Here is a 12883-nt window from a genome sequence, read left to right as displayed (position 1 = left end):
ACATTATTTAAATAATATAATATATTAATATCAATAAAGTAATGTTGGCATGAAAATTGAGTAAGATTTAATTGTGCCATTTACTTCTCGTTATAGACATATGGTATACCCTGATATAATAAATAAATAAATAAATTATATATCCAACCTTTATTTCCTTGGCGTCGCTATTGTAATAATTGCCATGGTTACCTAACAATAATTATTGCCTGAGTGATGCATTTCTCGAGACAGAGGTGCCCTTAACAAAGCATCATGAATTGTTTATTTTCTTCCACAATTTCTTATTTTTACGACTATAAGAATATAGTTGATATTTAATATAAGCTTACCGTGTAATATAAGCATACTAGTACAAAATGGCATTTCTCGAGGAGTCTACAAAGGAAGTACTTCCTGTGGATAATGCGCAGACCCATTCCCAGTCAAGTAAGTTTACAGACGCGTACGCGAAATTTGGGTGGGGAACGAAGGTTAACAGGAGCCTAAGACCAAATTTGATCTGGTGAAAGTTATCAGTGATGTATGTGACAATTTTATTTTTGGAACACTGTTGTCAGGGGCTTTAATGTGATTGTGGGGGGGGGGGGGGTTGATAATTAAAGTATTTTCTTAGAATTTTTCTTTTTCACTGGTGGCATGGTCCGAGCTTTGTTTCTGTTGGATGGAAATTGTTTATATTGAACCCCCCCCCCTCCAATGCTACTGTTAAAATTTGCAAAATGATTAGCATGTGTAATTTCATGCAAATATGTAACTTCATTTTTTGGTATGCACGTTGCTGATATGAGATGGAAATTGCTTTCATTCCTACATACATGGTAACCGTGATGAATGCAGTCCTTTCTAGCAATCCTGCAATGGGCTTATATTTAATAAAGGCTGGAGCTGAAGTTAACCCCAGGTGCTCACATCTGGTGAGTATGGGCTTGGCACACCCAGGGTCCTGAGATGGATATCATCATTCTTCTCCATCTCGGTGATTCCTCTCTCTATCTCTCTCTCTGTCAGGGTAACTCGGGAAGCCTCAGACTTCCTTGCGCCATATGGCTAATAATAACCTGCATTGAAAAACAAAGGTGCATAGGCACATCATTTTTTTTAACATGCTCGCATATCTTCAAATCTTCAAATTGCTTATTAGCTTTACCATGCCTGTTCGCTTTTTTTATTTTTTTATTTTATGTAAACCCCAAACATGAGGTATTAGAACCTATAGTACTTAGTACCGTGCTTGTGTTGGAGGTTGAGAAGACGAAAGAAGATATTTGTTGACATTGGACTTGAACTACTGTAGACTGTAATTTTACAGGAAATACGTATGAAGGAAGGTTGTTCCAGAAAACGGCAGTTGAATGAATAACCGAGGAAGTTCAAAAGTTCTTTCTGTGAGTTTGAAGTTGGACAGTAAATGAATGTTGGCTGGTGGAGGCACGTGTTCGGACTGTTTTGAAAGAGAGAGCGGGAATTATAGAAGCCAATTCAGAAGAACAGTGCCCATGGAAGTATCTGTAGAAGGGGCATGCAGCAGAAACAGTACGTCTATGAGACAGCGAGTGGAGAGACTCTGTTAGAGATGAATCATTAATTAACCTAACTTCCCTCTTCTGAATGGAATGAAGAAGCCTGAGAGAGGTTTTGGGGGCACCACCCCAGATGTGGGAACAATATTCCATGGCAGGGCAGATTTGCGATTTATACAGAGTGAACAGCTGTGTGGAAGAAAAGTAACACCGAGAGCGAAAGAGAAAACCAAGTTTTTTAGATGCAGAGGAAGCAATATTTGTAATGTGCTTGTCCCAAGAGAGGTTAGAAGTCAGGGTAATCGTCAAAAGAGATATATCATTTTGCCTAGAAATCGGAGTGTAACTAAAGATAAGCATAGGAGCAGAAGAATCCTTTTTGCGAGATATATGACAAGACTGAGTTTTAGAAGGATTGAAATCAACTAAGTTGCCTTTGCCCCAATGGAGAATTACATGAAGGTCGGCAGTTTTCGAGATGTTGAAGCTGATTGATCAGGACAAGATTTCTCAAAATGAAAAGTAGAGTGCAATGTGCTATCATCGGCAAAACTATGGATAGGATTTCCAGTCAATGGAAGAAGGTCATTAATATACAAGAGGAAAATAGTGGGGGAAAGAACTTAACCTTGGGGGACACCGGCATTAGTGGAGAAGTTAGAAGACAGAGGGCATCTACCATCACCCTCAGTGAGCGATCAGAGAGAAAACTGGATAACCAACTAAAAAAAACAGTTGGTAAACCATAAGATGGAAGCTTGTTTAGAAGACCTTTATGCCAAACATGATCGAAAGCCTTTGAGATGTCAAGAGCAACTACTTGTGTTTCACCGAACCTTTCCATTGAATTAGTCCATAAATGAGTAACATAAGCCAGAATATCACCAGTGGATCGACACTGACTGAATCCATACTGGCGATCGTTGATCAGACAGAAGGATTCTAGGTAGTTTATGAGTTGACGGTTAACTGATTTCTCCATTACTTTAGAAAGAGTAGAAGTAATTGCAATGGGACTATAATTGGATAGGAGGGATTTGTCACCCTTTCTAGGAACTGGCTGGATATGGGCAAATTTCCAAGCAGAAGGAAAAACACCTTTGGAATACAAAAGTGAAAAAAGGCGGCAAAGAATAGGAGTAAGTTCAGGAGCACAGGTTTTGAGAACAGGTGGAGAAATACCATCGGGACCTGGAGCTTTCTTAGCATCAAGATTCGTCAATATCCTTCTGACATCCTTTAGACGAAAGACCACAGGAGGCATTGAATGGAGCCTGTTGGGAATGGTGCGACGTGTTTTAACCAAGATCATTAATACATGAGTTGGAAGAAAAATGGAATGCTACAGGTCAGCTTTATCCTTGCCTATCAACTTCCACAACAAGGGATGGAAGTCTGTTCCACCAACCAACCATCCGCTGGCTTAAGGCAACTTTCCGCATGTCTATCCTACATCTGTCTTTCTTCAATTTGAATTTATACCCTCTCAGGTGATTATTCTGAGCAAGAGGAAGAATCCCATCAGCATTGAGCATGTTCAAGCCATTCAAGGCTTTATACACCTCTATCAGATCACCTCGCTGGTGCCTAGTCTCCAGACACTGTAATTTGCAAAACTTAAGCCTTTCTTCGTAAGAGCACCCCTTTGTTCCATTCACTAATCTTGTTGCCCTTCTCTGTACTCAGTAGCGGATTAAGGTCGGTTGAGGCCCCGGGCGCAGAAGAAAATATTGGGCCCCTTAAAAAAAGCGAGAGACAGGGAAAATAAAAATACATGTTAACCATTTTTTTAAATAAATAAAAAATATTTTGTACTATTAATGTTTTATTTCCAATAAAATTTGAATATAATATATGTATAATATAATTAATAATAGCATAATAATAATCACAAAGTTTTGAACTAATAGTTGAACATATTAGTTCAACTAATTTGTTGGGGTTTTGCGTGGGCCCTTCAGAAGTCGGGGCCCAGGGCGTGCGCCCGGTGCGCCCGCCGTTAAATCCGCCTCTTTCTGTACTCCTACTAGGAGCTCTACATCCTTCTTGAAATGAGGGCTCCAGACCTGTATATAGTACTCTAGGTGTGGCCTGACCATTGCCTTATACAATGGAATAATCACCTCCTTATCCCTGCTAGAAAAATTCCTATATATCATTGACAATACACCATGAGCTACTCTTGCAGCTCGTCTGCACTGTTCAGAGAACTTCATATCTGCCTGCACAACCACCCCCAGGTCCCTTTCATTCTCTACCACTGTCGGTGTAGTACCACAGAGTTGATACGTTGCTCTGGGGTTGCTGTTTCCTATATGTAGTACTTTACATTTGTCAATGGTAAACTTCATTTTCCACCTCTCAGCCCATCTGCTCAACCTTTCCAGATCCTGTTGCAACAGCATAGTGTCAGTAGTGTCCTTGACAACCCTGCCACCTTTGTATCATCTGCAAACTTGGACATTAAGCTTGATATACCATCATCAATATCATTTATAAATACAGAAAACAATAATGGATCCAACACTGAACCCCGAGGGACTCCACTAATAACATTAGTCCACGATGAGCAGTGTCCATTGATTACCACTGTCTGTCTTCTCCCCCTCAACCACCCCTTTATCCATAGCAGCAATTTGCCTCCAATGCCACACTGCTCCAATTTGTGCAGCAGTCTTCCATGTGCAACAGTATCAAAAGCCTTTCTAAGATCCAAGTATATAATATCAAAGTTATTCCCTGCATCCAGTTCTTTTGTGCCTGCATCATAGTATCCAATCAAATTGGTCAGGCAAGACTTCCCCTTAACAAAACCATGCTGTGTCTGAGCTATAACTGAAGTCTTGTCTAGATATCCTGCAGTGCTTCTTTAACCAGTGCCTCCATTAATTATCCTGGAACAGAAGTTAAACTCACAGGTCTATAATTACTTGTGTCAGCCTTTGATCCTCCTTTGTGAATTGGGGTCACATTTGCACATCTCCAGTCTGTGGGTACCTCCTTATAATTATGGCTAAGGGTTTGCTTACTTCCTTTGGTGCCTCCTTTAATATAACTGGATAGATCCCATCCACCCCAGGTGCCTTTCTTGTGTTTATCTTCAACAATTTCTCCTCCACTTTACTCTCAGTTATTACAAGATTCTCTAGCTTACTGCCAGAGTTGAATACACCTCTGGCATTCTCCTCGCTGAATAACTCCTCATGTGTGAATGTTGATGCAAAATATTCATTTAGTTTGTTAGCTTCCTGAGCAGGATCATCAACAGTTGAACCATCGATATCAAGTGGACCAATCTGATTCATCCCCTTCCTTCTAGAGTTTACATAAGAAAAGAATTCTTTACTGTTTTTCTTTGCATCCTTTGCCAAAGATTTCTCGTAACCTGCCTTCACCTGCCTAACCTCCTTTGTAACTTGGTTACAGATGAACTTGTATCTATTATAGGCTTCTCTGTAACGTGTTAATTTGTATGTATCCCATGCATGTTTCTTCTCTGCCATATGTCTCATTAGTTCATCTGACTTCCATTTAGGCCTAAACCTTGAACAATATTTCTTAGTTGGTATGTAAAGCCTAGTAGCTTCCAAGATAAGTTCTTTGAATGCTTCCCATTTTGAATTTGCTGTTGGTAACATCATTAGTTGGTCCCACTGTATAGAATTTAAATACTGTCTCAGTCCATCGTAGTTGCCTTTACGAAAGCAATAACCCTTCCCTTTACCCCTAATGGTAGTTACCTCTTTGAGTAAATCCCACTTCAGCACACTGTGATCACTGCCACCTAGTGGTTCATTTATCTGCAGATTCTTAATGCATGAAGAATCACTACTGATAATCAAATGAAGAGTATTACTCCCTCTAGTTGCCTCCCAAACTGCTGATGCAGAAAACAATCATCCAATAAATCCACAAAAGCCTTGCTAATGTGTGAGTGACCAGCCCCCAAATTCCAGTCAATATCTGGGAAATTAAAATCCCCCATTATAAGACTCTCTGATTTATTGGCCCACTCTATTTCCCTGTACAGTTTCTTATTATACTCATCAGAGTCATCAGGCCTATAGCACACTCCTACTCTCAATTTTGATCTCCCAATGCTTATGTCACACCAAACTGACTCGACACTGCACTGTCCAGCGATGTCGTCTGGCTTCACTTCCTTGGATTTTATGTGTTTCTTAACTAATAACATAACCCCTCCTCTCTTCCTATCCTTTCTGTAGAAGTTGTACTCCCCAAATTCCAGTTCTGCATTCGTTATATCTGTGTGACACCACATCTCTGATATCCCAACAATATCTGCCTTTGATGTTTTGAGAAATACCTGAAATTCATGAAATTTATTTACTAAACTCCTAGCATTGGTGTACACGCAAGTATACATGCACCTGTTTCTATTCTTAGCTACCCTAACACAACCCATGTGTTTACTTGTACCGCAATGACTCCCAGCAGTCTCTGAAATATCCTGCATCTTGTTTTTCAGGCTTCTGCTCATTCCAATAGAAGCAGTGCAAGAATCTCTTTCACCTCTGCCAGTGGCTACTGTTAATCTATTAGTCTTTGTCTTCCCCCAAGCTAGCAGTTTTCCAACCCACATAACACTGCCTCGATAGCATCAGCAAATATTCTTGCACCCTTTCTATTTAAGTGTATCCTATCCCTGTAGAAGCAGTCTCTCCTGTTAACAAGTACAGTCCAGGCTGAAAAAAACATACAGTGACTTCCAGTGGATATGAAATTTTAAACAGGGTGGGACAGGGAAATGGGCATCATTTTAAAAATTGATTTTCTGAGTACCAATGTGGTGTTATGGGGAGGGGGGATTACATCACCTGGCTTACGCTTATCCACATAATGCCATTTAGTGACCCAGTAAGAGTGGTGTGGAGCACAGTCTGTATTCACCATCAAGGCATGTTGCAAAAAAGACAGTTATGAGGCCGCTCAGCATTTACTGTATGTTCACATTAAGCTTCAGCATCAAGGTCCTGTATTGTTTGCTCATGCCATTAAAACATGGGTGTGGGTGGAATAAGAGGTACACCTACTCCAATAAACATCACAAGTGCAGAACACTTTGGACTCACATGTGGTTTGCGATTTCATCTCACAGCATTAGCTACCCATATTGATTTGAAGAGAATAATGGTAGGTAACAACTGTTAACATAACATCAGGCTGCTCTACTGTTAACATAACATCAGGCTGCTCTGCTAACGTGATCACAATTTTTTTGGAAATGAAATCGCTACTAGGTTTCCTGAAGTTAATGAGGCCAGTTAGTTTCAGCAAGATGTCATTGCATTTCATACCACATGATGTCAATGGATTATGTGTGGCCGCTTTTTCATAACTATATCATCCAGGAATGTGACATTTCTTGGCCTGCAGTGTCCCAAGACCTGTCATCAACCAACTTTTTTTCTTTTATGGGACCCTTCAAAAGAAAAGTGTACTCTCATCATTCACACAATATTGAAGTGCTGAAAGAAAGAATTTGTGAAGAAATTACCGGAGATGATATGCCATGTGATGGGAAACATGCGAGAGATTAGAAGAATGCTTGTAGAGAGACAGAGGTATTAATTACCTCAAGGATATCATCATCAAAAAATAAATGGCAAGCTAAGTATTTTAAGATGGCATATTTTTAATTTGGCAAATGCAAATTCGTTATTTAATTATTGAGATCTTAAAGTCACTTATTTCCCTGCCTCACCCTGTATTTAGCCTTTTTACACAGATTTCTTATATCACATCAAGTTTCATTAAAATCAGACAAATGGATTTTAATAATTCATCTAGCAATTATTAATTCTTTTTATCATGCATTAACATTAGTAGAGGTATATTATGCAAAAAAGCAAGCTTATACAGCATCAGCCAAAAAAAATCCTGTTTCACACACCATTCACTCTAAAAGTCTGTCCAGTTCTTCCTTGAATTTATTTAAGCTATCAACTTCCACAAAGACAGATGGAAGATTGTCTCAGCAGTCAACCACCTGCTTGCTTCTTGACCTAATGGTAGCCGAGCATTCTGGTCTCTTGCCAAAGCTATTGGCCATAACTTTTGCCCATCTCTGCTCCCACCTCTGTCCAAACCAGATGGTTCTGTTGTCACTTCAGCCAAGGATAAAGCTGATCTGCTAGCATCCCATTTTTCTTCCAACTCATGTATTAATGATCTTGGTAAAACACCTCACACCTTTCCCAACATGCTCCATTCAATGCCTCCTGCGGTCTTCCGTCAGAAGGATTTTGACGAATCTTGATGCTAAGAAAGCTCTAGGTCCTGATGGTATTTCTCCACTTGTTCTCAAAACCTTTACTCCTATTCTTTGCTGCCTTTTTTCACTTTCTTATTCCAAAGGTGTTTTTCCTTCTGCTTGGAAATTTGCTCATATCCAGCCAGTTCCTAAAAAAAGGGTGACAATTCCCTCCCATCCAATTATCGTCCTATTGCAATTACTTCTACTCTTTCTAAAGTAATGGAGAAATCAATTAACCATCAACTCATAAACTACCTAGAATCCTTCTGTCTGATCAACGATCGCCAGTATGGATTCAGTCAATGTCGATCCACTGGTGATATTCTGGCTTATGGTACCCATTTATGGACTAATTCAATGGAAAGGTTCGGTGAAACACAAGTAGTTGCTCTTGACATCTCAAAGGCTTTCGATCATGTTTGGCATAAAGGTCTTCTAAACAAGCTTCCATCTTATGGTTTACCAACTGTTTTTTTTAATTGGTTATCCAGTTTTCTCTCTGATCGCTCACTGAGGGTGATGGTAGGTGGCTCTCTGTCTTCTAACTTCTCCACTAATGCTGGTGTCCCCCAAGGTTCAGTTCTTTTCCCTACTGTTTTCCTCTTGTATATTAATGACCTTCTTCCATTGACTGGAAATCCTATCCATAGTTTTGCCGATGATAGCACATTGCATTCTACTTTTCATTTTGAGAAATCTTGTCCTGATCAATCAGCTTCAACTTCTCGAATATCCACTACCAATTCCTTAAATGCCGATCTTCAGGTAATTCTCCAGTGGGGCAAAGACAACTTAGTTGATTTCAACCCTTCTAAAACTCAGTCTTCTCTTATATCTCGCAAAAAGGATTCTTCTGTTCCTATTCTTATCTTTAGTTACACTCTGATTTCTAGGCAAAATGATATCTTTCTTTTGGGGATTACCCTGACTTCTAATCTCTCTTGGCACAAGCACATTACAAATATTGCTTCCTCTGTATCTAAAAAACTTGGTTTTCTCTTTCGCTCTCGGCGTTACTTTTCTTCCAAACAGCTGCTCACTCTGTATAAATCGCAAATATGCCCTGCCATGGAATATTGTTCCCACATCTGGGGTGGTGCCCCCAAAGGGTTGTCAAGGACACTACTGACACTATGCTGCTGCAACAGGATCTGGAAAGGTTGAGCAGATGGGCTGAGAGGTGGCAAATGAAGTTTAACATTGACAAATGTAAAGTACTACACATGGGAAACAGCAACCCCAGAGCAATGTATCAACTCTGTGGTACTACACTGACAGTGGTAGAGAATGAAAGGGACTTGGGGGTGGTTGTGCAGGCAGATATGAAGTTCTCTGAGCAGTGCAGACGGGCTGCAAGAATAGCTCATGGAGTATTGTCAATGATATACAGGAATTTTTCCAGCAGGGATAAGGAGGTGATTATTCCATTGTATAAGGCGATGGTCAGGCCACACCTAGAGTACTGTATACAGGTCTGGAGGCCTCATTTCAAGAAGGATGTAGAGCTGCTGGAACGAGTACAGAGAAGGGCAACAAGATTAGTGAATGGAACAAAGGGGTGCTCTTACAAAGAAAGGCTTAAGTTTTGCAAATTACAGTGTCTGGAGACTAGGCACCAGCGAGGTGATCTGATAGAGGTGTATAAAGCCTTGAATGGTTTAAGCATGCTCAATGCTGATGGGATTCTTCCTCTAGCTCAGAAAAATCACCTGAGAGGGCATAAATTCAAATTGAGGAAAGACAGATGTAGGATAGACGTGCGGAAATTTGCCTTTAGCCAGCGGGTGGTTGGTTGGTGGAACAGACTTCCATCCCTTGTGGTGGAGGTTGATAGCCTAAATAAGTTTAAGGCTCAGCTGGACAGGTATTTTGAACGAACAGAGGGGTGAAGTGGAAGTGGGTTTTTTTTTTTTTTGGCTGATGCTGCATAAGCTTGCTTTCTTGCATCAAATGCCTCTACTAATGCTAATGCTAATGCTAAAACCTCTCTCAGGCTTCTTGCTTCCATTCAGAAGAGGGCAGTTAGGTTAATTAATGATTCATCTCTAACAGAGTCTCTCCACTCGCTGTCTCATAGACTTACTGTTTCTGCTGCATGCCTCTTCTACAGATACTTCCATGGGCACTGTTCTTCTGAATTGGCTTCTATAATTCTTTCTCTCTCTTTCGAAACAGATCGAACCCATGCAGCCTCAAGCCAATATCCATTTACTGTCCAACTTCAAAGTCACAGAATCAACTTTTCATCTTCCTCATTTATTCATTCAACTGCTGTTTTCTGGAACAACCTTCCTTCATACGTATTTCCTTAAAATTACAGTCTACAGAAGTTCAAGTCCAATGTCAACAAATATCTTCTTTTGTCTTCTCAACCTCCAACCCAAGCACGGTACCAAGTACTATAGGTTCTAATACCTCTCGTGTTTTGGGTTTACATAAATAAATAAATAAATAAATAAATCTGGAGTTTGTATTGTATTGGGTAGTATGTTAGAAACAACTAATAAAAATAAAAGTGAGGCAACCCTGTTAATTAATAGGAAAGAGGAATAAGAGAGAATGCGTAAGCCCCCTATGAATTAAGAGCATTGTTAAAACGAAAGTTTTGTAACTCTAAGTTACTGAAAGGGAATCTTAGAAAACAAAGAGTATGAATTATGTCATAACTAGTATTGAAGTGTTTTGGGTTATACAAATGTGTGTGTGTGTACATGCTTAATTAACATTGTATCGTTCTTTAGTGAAGGAGAGATGTCAGAATATATCAGATGACATGTTAAGGTCTGAAAGAATGCAAAAAGAGAACAATGTATAAGTGCGGATTAAATTTGGTATTGTTGTGCATAGAAAAGATAACTGGTTTCTTCGGCTAAAAAATAACAGCCAGAGAAGGCCAGTAAGGCAACCAAAGTTATATATGTATGTATATTAAGTATCAGGGCGCCTCCGTAGCTAGGTGGCCAGGAGCAGCAGTGCGTAGCACACGCTTCTTGATCAGACTGGGGTTCGAGACCGTGACCACCAAATACGGAGGATGTGGAAAGGTCAGGAAATGACCACCGCATATCCCCGGAGCAATATGGCCTTAGTTGGTAATGCTCCTAAAAATCAAATAACAAAAACAACATAACAACATTAAGTATCATTTATGTGTGTTGAGAAATTAAAGAGGTATGTGTTACAAGGGCCAAAACCTTTTACTTGAAGTAGCAATTTATACGTACAGATGTTGAAAAGTACAGGTGCTGGTAAAGGCAAATTTCTGAACAGCTATTCTACAACTGCCTTTCTCAGTTTGATGACCCTCAGGTTTGTAATCTGAGCAAGAGGAAGAATCCCATCAGCTTTGAGCTTGCTCAACCCATTCAAGGCCTTATACACTTTAATCAGATCACCTCGAAGGTGCCTAGTCTCCAGATGCTGCAATTTGCAGAATTTAAGCCTTTCTTTTGTAAGAGCGCTCCCCCCTCATTTCACTCACCAATCTTGTTGCCCTTCTCCGTACTATTTCTAGCAACTCTACATCCTTCTAAAATGAGGTCTCCAGATTTGTACACAGTACTCAAGGCATGGCCTGACCATTGCCTTATACTAAGGAATAATCACCTCCTTTTCCCTACTAGCAAAATTCCTGTATATCATTGACAACACCCCATGACCTGCTCTGGCAGCCTGTCTGCACTGCCCATAAGAAAACTTCATATCTGACTGCACAATTACCTCCAGGTCTCTTTCATTCTCCACTACTCTGAGTGTTACTCTGGGGTTACTGCTACCCATATGCAGTACTTTGCATTTGTCAATGTTAAACTTTAGTTGCCACTTCTCAGCCCATCTGCCCAACTTTTCTAGATCCTGTTACAGTAGCATACTGTCATTAACAACCCTGCCAACCTTTGTATCATCTGCAAGCTTGGTCATTAAGCCTGATATTCCTTCATCAGTATTATTGACAAAACAACAATGGGCACAACACCGAACCCTGAGGAACTCCACTAATAACATTAGTCCACAAAGAGCAGTGTCCATTAATCACCACTGTCTTTTCCCACTCAACCACCCTTCTATTCATTGTAGCAACTCCCTTAATGCCATACTGCTCCAATTTGTATAGTAGTCTTCCATGTGCAAGTATCAAAAGCTTTCATGAAATCCAAGTATGTGATATCAAAATTATGTTTTGCATCCAGTTCCCTTGTAACCACATAATACTATCCAATCAAATTGGTCAGACAAGGCTTCCCCTTGCTGTGTCTGAATTAGTGCTGCAGTCTTGTCTAGATGATCCTGCAATTCTTCTTTAACCAGTGATTCCATTATTTTCCCCAGAACAGAAGTTGAACTAACAGGTCTGTAATTAGTTGTCACCCTTTGATCCCCATTTGTGAATTGGGGATACATTTGTACATCTTCAGTCCATGGGGACCTCCCCTGAGTTCAAGGATGCCCTTATAATTATGGTTAAGGGTTTGCTTACTTCCTTTGCTGCCTCTTATAGTATAACTGGATAAATCCCATCCACCCCAGGTGCCTTTCTTATATTTAATATACCTTACACATCACATATCTTATACAGTATATTGTAGCAGTAGCACAAAATATTTATTTGTTCATCAACATCATTAGTGTTCTGCTAAGGACAGGTCCGAGCCTACAACTTAACAACTTCTGCATATCTTCTCCTCTTTACCTCCCCCTATCCTACATTCCTTCTGAATTCATAAATCATAGTTTCCTCAATCTCTGAACTTATCCTTCCATTACATCCTTCATCAATTGTTCATATCATGACACATGTCCGATCCAGTAATGTCTGTTGCAGTACGCTTGTTTATTGGAGTGAATGGACTTGAATGTGAATCAGTGAGCCCAGTTGACATGGGTGAGAAGTGCAATGTTGGGGTGACATAAGCATTGAGAAAACAAAAATTAGAATAGGAGTGTGTTACAGGCCAAATGACTGTGATGGGTCTAAGAAACAACAGCTATACAGGCAATTAGAGTGGACCAGAAAATCAGAATGTCTTATAATGGGAGATTTTAACTTAACAATAGAAAACCTCAGAGAAACTTGTGGATTGGT

The 12883-nt window shown here is 40.0% G+C and overlaps 1 protein-coding gene across 2 annotated transcripts in view; it reads left to right on the top strand.

The window, feature by feature from the left end:
- Positions 1-223: 223 nt before the first annotated feature.
- The window catches only part of LOC150089470 (cilia- and flagella-associated protein 100-like), a 310734-nt gene continuing 298074 nt past the window's right edge, over positions 224-12883 (top strand). The window contains exon 1 of one of the 2 annotated variants that reach the window (XM_090368613.1): positions 224-429. In XM_090368613.1, coding sequence (XP_090224739.1) covers positions 360-429 — 70 coding nt within the window. In that variant the 5' untranslated portion in view covers positions 224-359. Of the gene's footprint in view, positions 524-12883 lie in introns of both variants that reach the window. The other variant, XM_090368614.1, reaches the window with a different exon arrangement.

This window comes from Mastigoproctus giganteus, chromosome 2 (assembly GCF_048544385.1).
Source record: "Mastigoproctus giganteus isolate SK-2022 chromosome 2, ASM4854438v1, whole genome shotgun sequence".
Taxonomy (NCBI): Eukaryota; Metazoa; Arthropoda; class Arachnida; order Uropygi; family Thelyphonidae; genus Mastigoproctus; species Mastigoproctus giganteus.
The sequence above is the reverse complement of the archived record's forward strand: the minus strand, read 5'-3'. Positions and strand labels throughout refer to the sequence as shown.